The 18330-nt window shown below is 39.1% G+C and overlaps 1 protein-coding gene across 1 annotated transcript in view; it reads right to left on the bottom strand.

Moving 5' to 3' along the window:
* DEUP1 (deuterosome assembly protein 1) overlaps positions 1 to 2247 on the bottom strand; it is a 49553-nt gene extending 47306 nt beyond the window's left edge. Inside the window, exons 1-2 of the mRNA XM_068669182.1 lie at positions 2159 to 2247; positions 983 to 1047 (exon numbers count right to left, since the gene is read on the bottom strand). Coding sequence (XP_068525283.1) covers positions 983 to 1047; positions 2159 to 2197 — 104 coding nt within the window. The 5' untranslated portion in view covers positions 2198 to 2247. The remainder of the gene's footprint in view (positions 1 to 982; positions 1048 to 2158) is intronic.
* Between the last annotated feature and the right edge of the window lie 16083 nt (positions 2248 to 18330).

The following is an 18330-nucleotide window of genomic DNA, read 5'->3' as shown; positions in this document are numbered from 1 at the left end:
AATTCTAATTTTAATTATGATATTTACCAATCATATCACTAACAAAAAGAATGGCCCTCTGAGCCAAAAAAAAGGGCCACATTGTTCAGAATATATTTTAATGCTGCATACTATTTCTGTTCCATTATGAAAACTGCACACATTGTTCTTCAGTACAACAGAGCACACTTTCAAACCATATTAAAGCCTTCCCGGGCCAGGTCTGATTGAATATGTGTGTCTCTATTATTTTAAGTTCTTTTATACTCAATATGTGCCATATGACCTAGGGCTGCTTCGTGGTAATAATGATATATGAAATCATTTCATATGAAAAGGAGGTATTAAGTTTATTCATAAATTATAATAGATAAATATTCTATTCAGCTTATCGTATCAGGACGTACTCTTCATATCATTGTGTTCCTTGATGAGGCTGGATGGTATGAGGCCCTCTTTTAAATCTCCCCCATAGTTTGTGCTGTACTAAAACACTGTAACAATTAAATTTGGATTATGTAAAAAAAAAGTTGATTTTGTTGTGAGGAAAAGTGCACCTCATATTTGGTAGATCAATTTTGGTTATTACATATGAAAAATAGGACTATAGCTTTAACAATTAATAGTCTTGTTTTTAAGGCTTCAGAATGTTTTAAAAGCAGTGTTTATACTGCTGTAGCCTAGCAACAACTTTTGAAAAACATTTAAAATAAAATTGCTTAACATCTTAATAAAACCCTGCATAGTTTCACCATTTCTCTTTTGTTTAGATATGCAGATTTAAAAAAATTAAATAAGTAAGATACAGTCAGTAGGGTTATTACTGTGATAAGCCATGTTGTCTTAGTTATTAGTAACCTCTTCACAGTTTGCAGAGAAAGCAGACAAAGAAATTGAAAAATAATGTTTGCTTCTCATATCATTAATATTTTGTTTTACATCTTTAATAAACCCACAAATTCAATTCTGTTATGTATTCAACTCTCAGATATTCTTTACTCACTTAGCGAGAGCTTGTTCCTGAAACACTTCCAAGCACTGTTCCATGTTATTGATAGTCTTTTTGACCTGTTGAAACAAACAAATCAAGTAATTCAGATTCTTACACATGCACATTTGCATAGTGAAGTTGTGTATACTGAATCATTCAGTGCTTTCCCTTCAAATTCTGTAATTCTTCCACTGCGAACAACAGGAGCAGAGAAATGTGGCTCTACATTACATCCTGGAATGGGCAGGATGAAAACTTCTGGAGTAAGCTCAGCTCTCTGTCAGCAGCTTTTGCACTTGCTGCAACAGTGAGATACTAGAAGGGGTGCTAGCTTGAGGATAAACTTGGATTTCCACGAGGAAGAGTTTGTTTTGGATCATTCTCTGTCACGTAACATCAATGATTCACCAAGGCACTCTGGAATATATGAATGTAAATTTGTTGTAGATCTGTGGGTGCAGTCAGCAGCCTTTTCTCCACTGCCATGGAGTGGAGGCCAAATTTCATACCTTCATATGTTCTAATTAACCTATAGCCAGGCTAGGATGGTTCCCAAACACACTTTTAGACTCATGTGAACTATTTACTCCCTTGTCTGGCAAATGCAGCACGGATCCATGGAGCACTCACACACCTTAGCAGCAAGGAAATATCTGACTGAGCCTGACCCTGGGACAGGTCTGTGGGGCTGGTGGGACAGGGATGTAGGGCATGGACAGGGAGTTTGGACCAGATATCTCCAGAGGTCCCTTCCAACCTCGGCCATTCTGTGATGGGTGTGAGGGCAAAGCACAGGAGGGAGGGTGCCATGAGACAGCCCTAATTCCTTGGGGGGCAAAAAGCACAGCTCTCAAGGGGATGGATACCTGTATGTACAGGTGTGTGGGGACACCGCTGTGTGGCACCTGAGGTGACACAGGTGCAGTGACTCCACAGGAGACCTGCACCTGAGTGCCACAGGCACAGGATCACCTCCCTTGGCTCCACAGGGGACGGACACCTGAGGTGATGCGGGGACATTTGTGGCTCTAACGGGGACAGACACCCCGGATAACACACGCACAGAGGCACTGGCTCCACAGGGAACGGACACCCGAGGTGTCCCAGGCACCGGGGCAGCACCGGGGACCGATCCACACCACGCTACGACGGTCACCGCCGCCCCCCCGTCCCCTCCCTGCCCATTACCTGCCGCGCTCCTCCCGCCGCTCCCTCCGCACCCGCCATGAGCAAGGCGTGCGCCCTCTCAGCCCCTCGCCCCCATCCCTTCCTTCTTTCCTCCCTCCCTCCTTCCCTCCCGCCCCGGCTCCCGCCCGCCTCGCCCCGCGGCGGTTGCGGCCAGCGCCCGGCGGCTTCTCCAGTCGCCGCGGCAACGCCGAGAGCCGCGGGGCGAGGCGGGGAGGCGGGCGGCGGCCATGAGGGGACGGGCGGGAAGCGGCGGCGGGCAGGCTGCGGGAGGGTGCCGCAGGGGGGCATGAGGGGACAGCGGGGCCATGAGGGGACCGGAGAGGGAAGGAGAGGACGGCTGGGAGAGGGATGGGGTGTGACAGGGCTGCCAAGGGGGGAAAGGGAGCGGGGAGAGCCCGCGGGACCGATCCCGGGACGCCCCGGTGTCACTTCTGTCAGCGCAGGGCACCTCAGCCCGGGCTGATGGCAGGTCAGGGCTAAATAACATTTAACTTAATTTAGGAAAGCACTAGGCAGTTCCATTTATTTATTTATTATTTATTTATTTATTTATTTAAATGCCATTACCACTCCATGACGCGATCACTACCCATTTCTTTCTGGCTGACTGTGCTTCCCTCAGATGGTTTCTTATGCTTATAACGTGAGTGGTGCAGGCTTGGGTGACACTTTTACATCCCTGTGCGCTTCAGTTTGTCAAATTCAACAGCAAAACGTAAAGGATTGCAGCCATTTCGACTTCTTTCAGTAGTAATTTGTGGTTCCAAACTTAGGGTTTACAGGTCCCTTCAGACTCCAAGGGCAACACAATTCACTTTGGATTTATTGTCCTGAAATCACATGGAGCGTTTTCAGGAGCTGCTAGTCTATTTATTTACACCAAATTTCGACCTTTTGCTTTGTTTTGCTTAGACTGTTTACTTAAATTAACTGAGTGAACTGCATTTTTAATATCAGTTCCAGGGAATAATTTGTTTTGCTTGGTTCTTACCTCCTGTGCTAAGGCAGATGGTTTTCATGTCAGCAGAAATATTGTTTCAACCTATGAATTATGGAAAATGTTTTTAAAATGAAAGATTAAAATAAAGTTATACACGGAGTTTCAGGAAAGTTCCTGATAAGTTTATGTACTAACTCTAGAAAGTGCTGCAGTAATTTCCCATTGTGGTTTTCTTAAAAATTAATAAAACGTTTTTATTTTTGCTTTACATTTTTTCTTTCATTGGTGTATTTCATTTCAGAACTGTCCCAGGAACATTTTGGTTCTTTATTCGCCAGGCAGCAGCAGCAGGTGCAGGTGAGGGCAGGTGAGCTGGGAGCTGAGGGTGATGGCAGGGAGCTGAGCAGTGTCCTCACTGCCACGGCACTGCTCAGATGGTGCCTGCAGTCAGCCACAGCCAAGAGGTGGCCAGACAAGCCTGCAGCGATGGGCAGGTCTGAGATGACACCAGAAGGCAAGTCAGCAGCAGGTCAGGAGCAGCGAAGTGCCATTCTGAGCACAGACACATCTACAGCATTGCTCAGACAAGGCTCAGGGGCATGGCCCGGAGCTGAAATCCTGAGCCAAGGGCAGAGGCCCCCAGCACAGTGTCTCATGGCTCTGTCTGGTAGCAAGCAGCGTTAACTCTAGGTTATCACTGCACCATGTCAGAGCTGGCCTTGAGGACAGGCAGCCAAACCCAAGGGGCAGAGGTGGAGGAGGTTACAGAACCTGTTTCTGTGCACAGAACCCTGAAAACATTTTCTTCGTTAAAACTGACGTCTTCACTTACTGTGATAGAATGACTGTGAAGAAGTCACGCTGAAACATTTGATTATCAATACCTGAAATATTTCAAATATAATTTATTCTATTTGGAATGCTGTTTTAAGTTTTTTTCCTTCTTCTTTTTTTTTTTTTTTATGCTGAAATTTAGAGTGATTTATTTAAAATACTTAAATTTGTAAAGGTTTAAAATATGTTGTAAAAGTAGTTTGTAATGTAGCTTCCAGCGGATTTCCAGTTGTTCAGCTGCAGCAACTGAAGTTAACTTTTCAGCCATATTCCCAGTGTATACATTTTAATTTTCTCCCTATCTCATCCTTTCTCAGTAGTAATCAGTTATTCAGAATTTTAGCTTCCATCTGTCATGACCAAATAAAATTTGGGGGTGCAACTTTAAAAAAAAACACACAGATAATTTTAAAATTACATATAAATGTTTTCAAAGCTTTCTTGAAGGAAAATTCCCACTGCAATTAACCAGAGTTGTGTTTCTAACTCCTTGATGTGCCTTTGAATATCTCGTTCGCTATATTAAAAAAAATGCCATATCAAGTTGTTGACATTTTCTATTTGCTTTTGCTCATCAACTTCTATCTCTTGACTAGAGTTTGTCTTATGAGAACCAAGTCTTTTACTTTTTGACTTTAAAGAGATAATTAGTAATATTCCAAGCAGCTGGAGAATAAGCACAATAAATACAGAATAATTAAAGATTTTGTGATGGGTATTTACACATGCTTCAAATTACGATAGTCAGCAAAGAAAAAAAAAAAAAGTAAAGGAAACTACTTTCAAACCAGTTTACAGATTAAAATTACTGGAAAGCTGTGAGCACAATTCTGCAGAAACAAAGGAAGTAAATCAGGGCAGGGACTTGGATATGACCAAACATCAAACAAGGCAAGATACAACATCGGTATTTTTCTAAAAACAAAGGGAATTAGCTGGAAATATATTCACAGTCACAACTACCAGGTAACAAAAGAGTATAGGGAAATCCAAATAGCAAGCCAGGGGGTGTAAGGTTGTACACCTTCAATAGGACACCCCTTTCCTCAGTTTGGTTCTGGGATTCATGAGCCAAGATGAGACTAACAGCTCTAGTAGAAAAATTGCAAGAAGCAGTATAAAAAGAAATGTTGATCTTTCAGTATCTGCAACTCAGAATTTATTTTTAGCTTTTTTTTTTTTTCTTTTTTTTTTCTTTTATGTGGCATTGCAACACATTATCGGTGGGAGGGCGTCCTTTCTGTCCACCTAACAGAGCATATGCCACAAATGTTCCTGTTTTGGAGAGAACAATGGAAAGCAAGGTTCTTTGTATAGGATGTATTTTGTCAGTGGTGTGGGCTTTACATTACATTGTTGAGCTTTTGTCAGTAATATTTGAGAAGCGTGTAGCTGGTTTATGAGACTTACTGAAAGAGAGGAAAGCTAAATTGCATTAACAAATCCTACAAATTCTAGTAAGAGCTTTTAAGGAAGTCCTAATTAAAGTATGCTTTTAGTCTAATAATTATTCTGAGAATTTAGAACCCAGAATCATGGAATCAGAGAACAGCCCACGCTGGAAAAGGGTACCTTTCCAGGAAAAGGGTACCTGGATGAAATTATCTAGCACCCCATCCAGTCATGCCTTGAAAACCTCCACTTATGTGGGTTCTACCACGTCCCCATGGTCGTTGTTCCAGAAATTGATTGTTCTCCCTGGCAAAATTTCTTCTCTTTATCAGGACCTGTTGCTCGTTTTCATCTCCATGTGGCTCCTTGTGAAGAGAGAGCCTCTGTCCTCTATGCAGCTGCCCTCTAAGCACTGGAAAACTTACATGATGGATTCATAGTAGCTCTAAAATAGTTTAATAATGATGACATTCTATACGTTAGTCAGTTTGGATATTTATGAACTTACCAACTAAATTTACAGAAGTGCTGTTAGAAGAGACAGATGGAAAGGAAAATGAATAGCTCAGTATATGCCATTTGTCAACAAATGCACACAAGTCACTGAGCCAATAAAACCTGTGGCAAAATCCCTAAGATGTAAGCAATAAGAGAAGAATGACATTTTTTAAAAGAACCTTTGCAAGAAGGATTTTTTGTTTTTGAAAATTAGGCATAAAATCTGCCTGGGAATTCTGAAGCTACCTACCTAATTTACTAGCAGGAGGTAGTAGAGGCATCATAATAGAGGCATAGAGGCAGAGCTCTGTTTCTAAATGTTTTGTTTCAAGTTTAAACTGAAAAGTACTCTGTTCTTAAGCAGCTTATGAGATCACTGAAGGGAAGAACAGACAGAGCTTGGATTTAGTTGGATTTGCCAGGTAAACTGGTTGATAAGCCATCCCGTAGGCTGGAACCTGTTCTAAAAGTGGAGAACTGTCAGAATTTATCCAGTAACATATAACAGCAAGAAATCTGATAATTAAGGGTAGTGCTCTGAGAGAAAGCAGAAAGGGGTTAAAGGTGCCATTTGGCCTGTTGCTGTGACAGTTAGAATTTCATCTTTTTGTTTCTGATGAAAAGTAACGCTAGATAATGTATGCACAAAAGAAAAATCTGCTTGAAGCTTTCTGCTTATGTTTTTCTAGAAACTCATGGTAATGTCAAGCATTACTGTAACATCTTTAAGCATGCCACAGTCTTTCCTTTGTAGTTGTTGCTACTGCAGCATAAAAATAATCTTGACGTTTTAGCAACATGGGTATGGTTTCTAGCACTCTATAGGCAGGAATATTTCTTGGTTAATTGGTTTTTATTTTTAAAAATGAAATGAAATGATCTCTTGTCTGTGATCAGTGGCAATTAAAAAAAGAGAGAAGACTAAAACTTCATAGGGAACATTTCATCTCTGGCTATGTATTATGCCACAGTTGCTTCAGTGCTACGATGAAGTGAGGATTTCTAAGACTTTTTTTTTAGTTAAAATAGGCAAGTTACAGAAAAATATCACCTACCCAAGGCATAATTTTCAGTTTGTACTGTCTGAAGGGATTACAGGAAACAAATTGTACATTTTGTTTCATCTTAAATTCAAATTATTTGATATCCCTACAATTTTGTTTTTCAGTGGTATGAAATGCGATGAAGATTGTAGAGGTAGCTTTTGGTAGCATTTGAATTTGACAGCTGAAGGGTGGATAATTGGAACTTTTGTCACCTTGCATTGATTTTGGAGCAAGCCTAGTATTTTGACTCAAGCGCACGAAGCGAATATTCAGTTGAAATAACTTGCAGAGGAATAATTAACAATGCTGACATTTAAGATGTCATTCCAGGGTTTCAGAGTTAGCAGCTGAAGAGATGACATGGGAGCTCACATTACTCACTTGCGTAAGAATGCACTCAGATAGAGTGCGATCCTTTATTGGTTATATTAAGATGGTATTTTCAGGTTATGCTTGGATGATCATGCACTCTAACCTGGTTTATTTCTTTTGCCATTGACTCATGCATTTAGTTTTCTAATGATTTGAATGTTTCTATTTTTAGAATTAGTGTTGGGGTACAACTGTAGAGCAACTAAAATGTATTGCTATGTTGCCCTCTACAGCATCCCATGATGAGTGATTTGATTTGTCTGTCAAAGTTAAGTCCTCTTTTGACTTGACTGTAAAGGGTTTTTTGGTCAGTTGGCTTAGGGACTCAGTGGCAGGCAGATACAGTAATAGCTCTGTCACTCTCTTGCTTGTCTCTAGGAACAGAAAACAGTGCTTTTTAACAATCCAACATCTGAAGCGAGCCTTTTGACCTGGAAAGTCATTATTTTTATAGCAGAAATAACAGCACAACATTTGCTTTTCTCCTTTGCCTTTTGCAGGCTCCTGAATGTCTACATGCTCAGGGCTGAGTTCGGGCTGAGCAAATACAGCACCTACTTGTATATCAAGTTCTGCTTAACCGTTGACAGTTAATGCTGATGAAACTTCAGTTAATGTGAGTGCTCCTCTCAGGGCTGACTGTGTTCAGATATAACTTCAGCACCTGCAGTGGAAATCTTGCTTCAGCTTGCTGGAAAAAGCAAGTGCAAGCAAGGCTTTCAGCTAACAAATAAGCTACATTTCCTAAAAGCTGAAAATGAGGGTTAGAGTGCTCTGCCACTCTTCAGCAGAAGAGCCAGACATCTTCAAAGCATGGAGCCTTAACCTTGACCTTCCCTCACAACCTGGACGCCACCATCTCATTAAGGCCACATTACAACTACATCTCAGATATCACTAAATAGTACTTCGTGAGCATTACACTGTCATCCAAAAAAACTAACTGGCTAGATACAAGCCACATTCCATTTATTCTTTTACTCAGAGTAGCAGATCAAAGTAGAGGGAAAAAAAATATAGGATTCATGGAGACACACAAACACACACATGTACAGACACACACAGAAGTGCACACTAAATCTTTACACCTGTACTGGGCTATTGGCCACAGCAAAATATAGCTGGAGAGGCATGACTTCTGAAGGATCCAATCTCCCAACTCCGTAAGTGCAGCAAAACAAATCCTACAACGGTTCTGGCTTCTACCCTTGGATAGCTTTAGGGTTGCTTGGCCAAGTTGCTGCTGGACATTTGTGGGATGTTAGGTGGAGTTCTCCTTGAAGCAGCTGTCCTCACCAAACACCCTTTTGGGCCAGATGCTCTGTTTTTCCTGACTGGAACATTCAAAGCTGCCTTCTGCCCTTTGTGTGTTCCAACCCAGCCTCGGCCAGGTCTCCAGACAAAGCAGCAAGGATACAAACAGCAAAGGCAGTGTATATCCAGGGAACAGATTTCTTATACCACTAGTATCAAAGGCTGACTTTACTTAAGCGTTGGCATTTTTTTTTTTCCTCCTGAATGACTGGCAAGGATTTGTGCCAGTCTTTCAATTGTATGAGAAGGAGCATCAGTGTTGAATTTCAGGAACTTCAACCTCTGGTAGGTTGCCTTTTCCATTGCCCTTTGTAGGAAACAGCAATTAGATCTGTTGTTCTCTTGTGTGCACTCTTTATAAGCTGATAACATTGCTGAAAAGAGGTGACAAGAAAACAGGAAAGAGCTCAGCCCTGTTTTTTCTCTCTCTGGCCTTTGAGGAAAGAGATTTATTTTCTTCTTCCTCCTCCCTATGTGAAACACAAGACTTGAGAAAGAAAATGGACCTGTATCAGCCTCCACAGACATCAGAGTGGTCTGTGAAAAACACCAGGGTTAAAGGTAGAACTGAGAAAGGCTAAGGAAAAACTGTGTAGGTGAAAGGATAAGGGGAATGGGAGCAGAGTGACATAGACAGCATAGACAGGATGTATTTAGTACAGACCAGATTCATCTTTGTGTATCTGGGGCTCTTTGGAATGTTAATTGCTACCTATCCACACCCTGAGGCAGGACAAAGGAGCATTAAAAATATAAATTATTTTTATTTTTGGTTATGGTTTATGACCCAGTTTTATGATGCACGTGTTATGTTGAGTCCTTAGTGCATAGAAGTACACTGCCTCTCGAGCAGGAGAGGGTAATGCATCAGCTGAAACAGAGGACTGAGCGCTTACAAAAAGGAAAATCAACCCTACTTTCAAACTTTTCTAACAGGTATGGAGGAGAAGATTTGAATGGTGAATACTCTTTTTATTTCCAGAACTTCCTCAGCTGCTCTCCTAGCATCCCATTAATAACAGATGTACTGTGGACATAGCTCTGCAGGGAAGATCTTGGTTCATTAAGAACTTAATTGTTTTCTGAATAGCTAGATAACAGTTGTTTAGTAACAAGGGAACCATCATGTAATTGCTCTATAGCAATCCTTTCACAGACTTTTTGAATATTCTCCCTCTGCTTTAGGACAATTCCAGTTCCATCTCTTCAGCATCTTCTCTGTCAATCCCTCACAGATTTTTACACATTCTTGTTTAGGAACATTCAGATCAAAAACTACCTGTGACTAGGATTGCTGCATTCTGCATCCTCTACCACCTCAAAAGCCTCCACTTTTGTCCCCTATCTCATGACGCTTTTTAAATCCAACTATAGAATAATTAAGCTGTTGACTTTAAATACTGCCTGATGCTACTCCATATGCACAGGATTTTGCATAAGATTATCAGTGTCCGAAATGCCCTTGTTTAGTCTGTTGTGCTGCTTTTTACTCCCAACATCTGATTGCTGCAATCTGTGATTGAGTGAATGTGCTTTCCTTTATGAATAGTTTGTAGATGTCCTAGGGATCCTCTGGGACAAAGGCAGCTGCATATATATAAGGTGATATTAGTATTTTCCATCTTATCAAAAAAAGTCCACAGCTGGGGAGATATTAAACCAATATTTTCAGCTCTCCACATTCCCAGTAGTTTAAATTGAAAAACCAAATATACAATTACTGACTAAAAATAGTTTCCCCCCCCTCGATTCACAGCATTATAAAGAACCTGCTGCATTACCTACTTCTCTCAAGACCACAGTGATCTTTAAAGGCCATTTCTAATGATCTTTATATCCAGGCTAGATTTTATTGACTGAAACAATGGCACTCTTCTGGAGATTTTCTTCAACAAGCAGGTAGAGTTCACTGCTGTATGTATTTTTCGGTTCTTTATCCAACATTTTCTTTCACTTAGTGTCACTTCTCCCTCTTAACAAATTCCTCTTCCCACATAATGTATAGACCAGTGCAGTAGGGTCAACCACACCTACCTTTCAGCAATTTTTTTTCTGAAGTATTTCTACAGTGATGGTATGCCAAAACCATTCACTTCCCGGAATAGAACTATTCAGTAGGATAACTGATCTCCTAAAGTATCAGGGGATGCATGAAAGCAGTCGGTCTGTTCACACTCTAGGACTTGCTATATGTGGTTACTGAAAAAAAAGAAAGAAACTATGAAGGCCAGCTCTACCCAGCCGTAACCATTAGCACATAGAGAAGGAGGGTGGTTCTGGGAACTCATGAATTCTGGATTCAGCTCTGAATCTTGTCATAGGCTTCATAAGCCTTCCAGCAAATCATTTGGATTAATTTTCAGATATAGAAAATTAGAATATTAATTCTATTCTCATTAAAAAAAAAATAATCTTGTTTGCCTATTGCAGCAATGACCATGTCCTGTTTATTGTACATGAAGTATTCAGGAAACAGAGTTCTGGCTTGGTTAGCAAGTCCTGTTACATCCAAGAATTCTCTTGGCTGGGATTTAATAACACAGGGGCCATGACATTAATTATTCATATGCATTCTTCATTCACAGATTGTTCTTACTCACTTCAGTGAAAGTAGTTACATGAAATTTTGTCTTGCTTGATAGAGAAAGATAAATCTTCTAAGACAAACTAACATTTCTGTTAATACATTGTAATAAAAAGGTGCTCCACATTCTCATCCTGTTTCCCACAGAGGTTCACATATTTCATTGATCATTTTACAAAACAACTGCTAGAGGTGTATTGGGATCCTATGGATTGCATTCACATTATCAGAGTCAGTGGGATATTGGATTTTTTTATGTGGCTTTTAAGCATTGCCATGTCAAGAAATTAGGGTTTTAACATGCTTTTCCACTTCTTTATTTAAATACTAGTTCATTTGTGTGGAAACATTGTAGATAGGTCTTAATTGCTGTTTAGCATCTTTGTGTTTGTAAGCAGCCAGTTTGGACCATTTAGGATTAAGCTGCTTTGATGGTTCGTCTTGTAGAGCGTAAAAGTTTTTTTTCTTCAGAGATTTCTGCTGGAAAAATTCAAAGAGTCAACTGACATACTGATAAAGATTTTTTTTTGCGTTTTCCTTCCATTTTTTCAAACCTTGGGAAAAAAATCTGTTCTTTTGAGGTGTTGAATTCTTTATCAGCCCATAGAGAATAACCATATTTGCAAATTTACAGTATGCTGTCCAAAAAGATTCACAACATTGCTCTCCTTTCCTTAAGCTTTGGGAAGTGAATGATATTTTTATTTTTTATTTTCTTAAGAGAACTCCCAAGCCACATGGCTAGTCATCTGTTACTGCCACATGCAGCCAAATCTGAGAGCATTTCTGTTTCTGCCTCCTGCCTCTTTTCAAGGTCTCGTAGGTTATTTTTCAAATTTATAAATCTTGTCATATGTTCTTGTTCAAGTGGTGCATTTTGAGTTATTTTCTATCACTTTAGTTCTCAGGCTTAAAATTCTGCATCCTTCTTACTGTGTGAAAAGCCAGTTACTGTTGTTAGCATGTCTGATATGTGCATAGTTTGTGTAAAGTATAGCATGCATAGCTGGTGTAATGCAGAGAGAAACTGCCTAAAGTGTCTCTGAATCAAGAAAAAGAGTTGACTCAATTGTACTTGGAAAAAAAAAAAACGTGCGAAAGAATCCTGGTCAGTTGATAATGCATTCTTTCCTTATTAAGCATGTCCCTGTTACAAATCCCTTTTTGTTATCTTTCATTTTCCGCATATAGCCCCTGTACCGTTTGCTTCAGTAAAGATTGCCTGTTGTTATTAAGGATTTTTCCGTATCACCTTTTGCATCTCAATAATCCTTTGCAATGAAATACAGGAAAAAAATAATTTTGTAAGTAGCTATTTAACTTGTACAAGGCCAAGCATAGATTTTTAAACTGTTTTGTGGTTCTTTGGAGCCAAGCGTGTGATCATTTTTTATTTCAGTCAAATCAGGTTCAATTACATTGTTTTTATTCCATTAAATGTCTTTTCTACAGTGCTAGGTTCTGGGTGCCAAGTTGGGTTCTAGACATTTCAGCAAGGTAAGACCTAGTGTCTGTTTCATCATATAGCAACTGGTTCATTGTATAGCAGCTGGTTCATTGTAAATTCAACTTTTTTTGTTCTTGATATGCTGCATATTTGAAGTAATTTAAGCTAGTTTAGCCCACAGTTAAAGGAAGGTTACGGTAAGAGATTTTTCCCTTAAACAGTCATGAAAAATTACAAGAAAAAGAGGAAAAAAAAAGAGTTTTTCCACTATCTTTTTGAATATAAGACAAACGATATGCAGGAAGTAAAGAAGAAGAATATAGTCAAAATGTGTACAATTTTTCAATTGTATCAACTTTATAAAATATGTGTTGCATGCAGCGCAGGAAGATGTTCTACATAAGTGCTTAAGGTACCTACGTATACCTTTCTAACTCCAATTAACATAAATAACTAGATGTCATTTAGGTATGCAATAGAAATCATATGTTCTTCAAATCTGATTAAATAATGCTGCTTTTATATTATCCTACACCAAATTAAGTTGATCGAGGACTCAAGACAATACAAGTCTCTTTGCAGCCGTTGTCTATAGCTGAATTTTATGATTTTCTGTCCCTTGACAATCCATAAGAAGAGACAAGCATTTCTAGGCACAATTCATCTCTTCCTAATGCATGTATCAAAGATGGGGTTGATGAGTTTGGCTTTTAGAGTCCTCATTTCTGTCATTAATTGTGAAGGAAAGTTAGGATGCCAAGTCCACGTGTAAAGCTCTGTGTTACATTTGTCCAAAGTTAAGTGAAATGAATCCTAAGCTCAGGAAACACCCTTCACATCAATGTGATACTTTCCACCAACCAAAGTAATTAGAATAGCAGCAAATACTGCACAGGCAGTTTAAATATATAGTCCTGCTGTTTAATGTGACATTTCTTTCGTTAAAAATGCTGCTGCTAATGAAATGATGTAGGGAAGCTTGTCAAAACAATGTCTCAGGCAGGAAGAAATGTGATTCAGTAGAATTTTGATTCCTTGAGTTACTGGAATTTTTTTAAATACTGCTTTTTGACTACAGGAGAACAGGCGGCTGTAACTACTTATCCCAGTTTGAAAAGTAACCTTGTGATGCTTCTAGGAGCAAGTTATGCAAGTATTCATTTATTTGGTTTAACTGTAGAGAGTTTTAACCTCTCAAAGGACCCTGAAGCCAGATAATTATTGACATTTTATTTTTACACATATCCTTTTGAAATCTAAGACTACTGGATTGTTTCAAAAACAACATAATGAAGGAGAAACTTTCCCTGCTTAGAATATTTTTTTTAGAAATCACACAACTATAGTTCTGATTAAAATAAGATAGCGTTGCAGTTAGGCTTGTGTGACTTTCTCAGGGGTATTTTTACATTCTATCATTTCCACATTCTCTTTTCTGATACTTTCAAAAAGTGTCCGTAGGTACCTGTTGAGTGTTTGGCAAACTTGGTATTAGTTGCTTTGAATGGTATGGACCACATCAAGATGTCATTGTTTTCAGAATAACATTTTTCATCAGAGAACAGTGGCTGGTGAGTGGGACAGTGAGCTCTATCTGTTGAAATTTCATGTTCACTCTGAGGTGTACATTCTCTATGCAAAAAGAACTTTCAGCTTTTTTTATCCATTATGCTTTGCTTTGGAAGCCATAGGTTTTATTCTTGTTGTATAGTTTTGAAATACTTTTAATTAAAAGAAAAATAGAAATAAATGCGTCAGAGTTCTACAGTTCATTGCTCTGTGTAAGTCTTCACTTGTGAATTTTCAATAATAACTTTGCTGGTACAGTCACTGGGTCACTCTCTTTCTGTTATACTATCATCAGATCTTCTGCCAAGGTTGCAGTCATACCAATAATCATTGCCTTAGATAATTCTGTCCTAATCCTTAGGTTCTTTTTCAAGAATTCATATGCTATGTATGAGTGTTTTTCTACCATCTTGAATAATTATTAGCTTCTACAATATTAAGGATTAGGTTTTACTGTTTTTTGCTGCTTCAAGTTGATAGAAAGATCACTTCTGCCTTTTGATTTATGCCTCTACAGCTCCATGGTTTACTCTGATACTCCAGCTTGGGGCTGAGCATACTATGGCTCCCCTGAGGCTTGTTCACCAGCCTGCCATTCCTTTTGCTTTTCCATCCAGAAGGACTGACTAAACTTCATAATACTCTTTCCTCAAGGCAGGATCTAAGAAAAAGAGGTGTATCTTCTATACAGTACGCTATGAATTGTCTTAGATATGTAATATTTTTAAGAGATTTTTTTTTTTCTAAAATTGATTTTCACCTAGAAATTCTGTGATTAACTCACATAAATTTTATTTCCATTATTTCTTTCTTCTATCTCCTTCTTACCTTGTCCCCTCCATGCTATAATTACTTATTTGTGTTGTGGTGGCTTCTGAAGGATCAGAGCCCTCATTTTTCAGACAATATACAGAGATCTCTGCTCTAAACCTTTAAATCAAGAAACAGAGAAACAGAACCAGAAGGCATAGAAATTCTTCTTAGTTCACAGACCAAACTTTTTTTAACTTTGCTTATCTAAGACAAACATCATAGGAGGTAGATAAATTAAAAATGTATACTTTTTAGCGTTCTTCTCTACCTGACCAATTTCATTTGGCAGTTACCATTAGGTGTCTTTCACTTCAATAATAATACTTTCTTCAAGCTTTGAATTTTCTTAAGGATTTCTTGAATGAGAAAGTAAGGCTTTTAAGAGAGAGTAAAATTTGCATTTACTTTGATTTAACAGTCTGTTATCTTTTCTCACAACAGTATGTTCTAAATGTGATTCAAGATGACTGATGCTCATAATTCTACAGAGGATTTTGGTTTCCAGAGCTACAGAGTGTTTCTGTTGAAACATTGTGCTTTTGTTTCAGTCCTCTGCAATACTAGGTTTTCTGTAAGACCAAATTGCTATTTAATTTCACCAGAACAAAGAATTCAGCATGTTTTACTGTCTTAATTCATGAATTTACTCACTTTTGGAGAAATTCGTTGATTTTTGTCACTGTTTTGTCACAGAATTGCAGAAACTTTTAGGTTGGAAGGGACCTCTTGAGATCATCTAGCCCAACCCTGTTGCTCAAGCAGCGTCAGTGATAGCAAGCTGACCATTTCCAGTTGGCTTTGGAATGTTTCTACAGATCACAGGCTCTGTGACTTCTCTGGGCAATCTGTTTCAGTGTTTAACCACACTCACAGTAAAAAAAGAAAGTGTTTTCTTGTGTTTGGGAGGAATTCAATGTTTGTATGTTTGTTTGTTTGTTTTCATGTTTATTAATTTGTACCTGTTACTTCTTGGCCTGCCAGTGGGCAATACTATGAAAAACCCATCCACTTCCTCTTTGTTCCCTCACACCAGGTATTTATATACGTTGATGAGATTAACCTGAGCCTTCTCATCTTCAGGCTGAACAGCCCCAGCTCTATCAGCCTCTCCTGGTAGGAAAGGTGCTCCAGTCCTTTAACCATCTTTGTGGTCATGCAATGAGGATGTTATGGGAGAGAGCATCTTGCCTTATTAAAGTCAAAATATGCAACACCCACTGTTCTGTCTTCACCCACCAGGCTAGTAACATCACATGTAATACATACATGTAAATGGCTACTGTGTTCATTAATCATGACTTCCCCTTTGTAAATCCATGCTGACCATCCCAAATTCCCTTCTTGTCCTTCGTGTGTTTGAAATAGTTTCCAGAATTATTTGCACCACCACTTTCCCAGGGCTAGAGGTGATCTTGACTGGCCTATAGTTCCCAGGAGCATCTTTATTGCCCTTCTTGAAGACTGGAGTAACATTTGCTCTCTTCCATCCTTTAGGAACCTCTTCCAGTTGCCATAACCTCTAAAAGATAATGGAGAGCGTCCTCAGAGTGACATCAACCAGCTCCCTCAGCACACATGGATACAAACCACCAGACCTGATGGACTTTTGGATGTCCAGTTCAAGTGTTCCCTAACCTGATCCTCATCCACTGAAGGTATTTCTTCCTTGCTCCAGACTTTCCTTCTAGTCTCAGAGGCCTGGGATTCCTGAAGGCCAATATTACCAGTAAAGATGGAGGCAAAGAAATAATTGAGTCATTTGTCACCATTTTGCCTGGTGACCACACCATTCAGCTGGGCTCCCACATTTTCCTAACTTTTATTTCTGCTGTGTATGTACTTGTAGAATCCTCTCCTGTCACCTTTCCCATCCCTCACCAGATTCAACTCCAGGTTGTCCTTGACTTTCTTAACCCTGTCCCTAAAAGATTAGAGACTCCTCCTCAGTCATCAGCCCCTGCTTCTACCTCTTGCACACTTTCTTTTTACATCTGAGTTCAGTTAGGAGCTCCTTGCTCACCTATGCAGGCCTTCTGTTACATTTACTTGATTTCCTGCTAGTCAGGATGGATTTTTTTGAGAGGTTGAAATGGTAATTCTTGAATATCAACAGTCTCTCTTATACCCCTCTTCTTTCCAGGCCCATATCCTATGGCATACGGCCCACTGTCACATCTTTGTGTTCAATGGCTGCCACATTTTATTGCATTTTGAAGCTTTTGGTAATAGTTTATTATCTCCTATTGCTGATGAATTAATTCTGTGTACAAAAAGACCAATAGATATAACTGTTAGAGGATTTTAGAAGTCATTTAAAATTATCTTTTATCACTTTTATTGGAGCTTGTTCAAGCCTCTGTGTGTAGAAGAATTCAACATCAATGAGACTGAAGGAAATCAAAACCAGGAGCTGTGTTCTACAGACTGATGAAAAAAGACTTTGCTCTGAGGAGAAGAGTCTTGGATGTATCCTGATCCTTGCTGCCTGTCTTAATACGTTTTTAACAAATTTCACTTAAATAAAGAATGACTTCCCAAAATCTTATCATTGGATTACAGAATATTAATATTGGAATGTAAATATTCTTTAAATATAAGAAATGACAGTCCAGTGGTACAGTGCAATCTAAACAGGTGGAATAGACAAAGATGTGAAAGAAAATCACAATTCATTAGTATGACAGATACATGGAGCTTGCTGATTTCAGCTCCTGTTTTATCTGCTTTTGAATGAACTTTTCTAAAAACGCTCTCTGGATTTCTTCATTTTACTTGGGGAATGTGGCAAAATTATAGGTAAGTGTGTTTGAACGTGTGAGGAATACTTCTTCTTTAGAAGTCATTAGTCTGTCTAGTCTATATTGCCACCCAGCTGTGATCAGAGAAACTAAGTACAGAGGGCTTGAATGTTTAGTTTTGCTTCTGTTTAAAAAAATAAATAAATAAATATTACAGAGATTACAGGATGTTCTTTATTTGTAGTAGGACAGAGTATGAACAGACTGCAGTACAAAGGATGGCAAAACAGGACATTGGTAGCATCAGCAGTCACAGTCAACTTGTGAAGAAAGAATTCCCTCAAAGGCTGTGAGAATCCTTATCTTCTGTGACATCGTGCTCAAACATGACAGCTGTCTTTTGCTGCCTATGATAGCTCCTCTTCCCTTTTCCTTTGAAATATCTACACTCAAGTCCATAACTTTAGTATGCATTTATATTTTAGTTTCACTAAGTCCTAAAAGCATCGAAATATTCAAGTGTTTTGTTCACAGTGGTTTATAGCAGAGCTCACTTACATCAGTACATCTGATTCTGTGTTCAACACTGAAGTGGGACTGAAAAGAAAAAAAATGAGCATATATA

This window comes from Anas acuta, chromosome 1 (assembly GCF_963932015.1).
Source record: "Anas acuta chromosome 1, bAnaAcu1.1, whole genome shotgun sequence".
Taxonomy (NCBI): Eukaryota; Metazoa; Chordata; class Aves; order Anseriformes; family Anatidae; genus Anas; species Anas acuta.
This window is presented reverse-complemented; position numbering and strand designations above follow the sequence as displayed.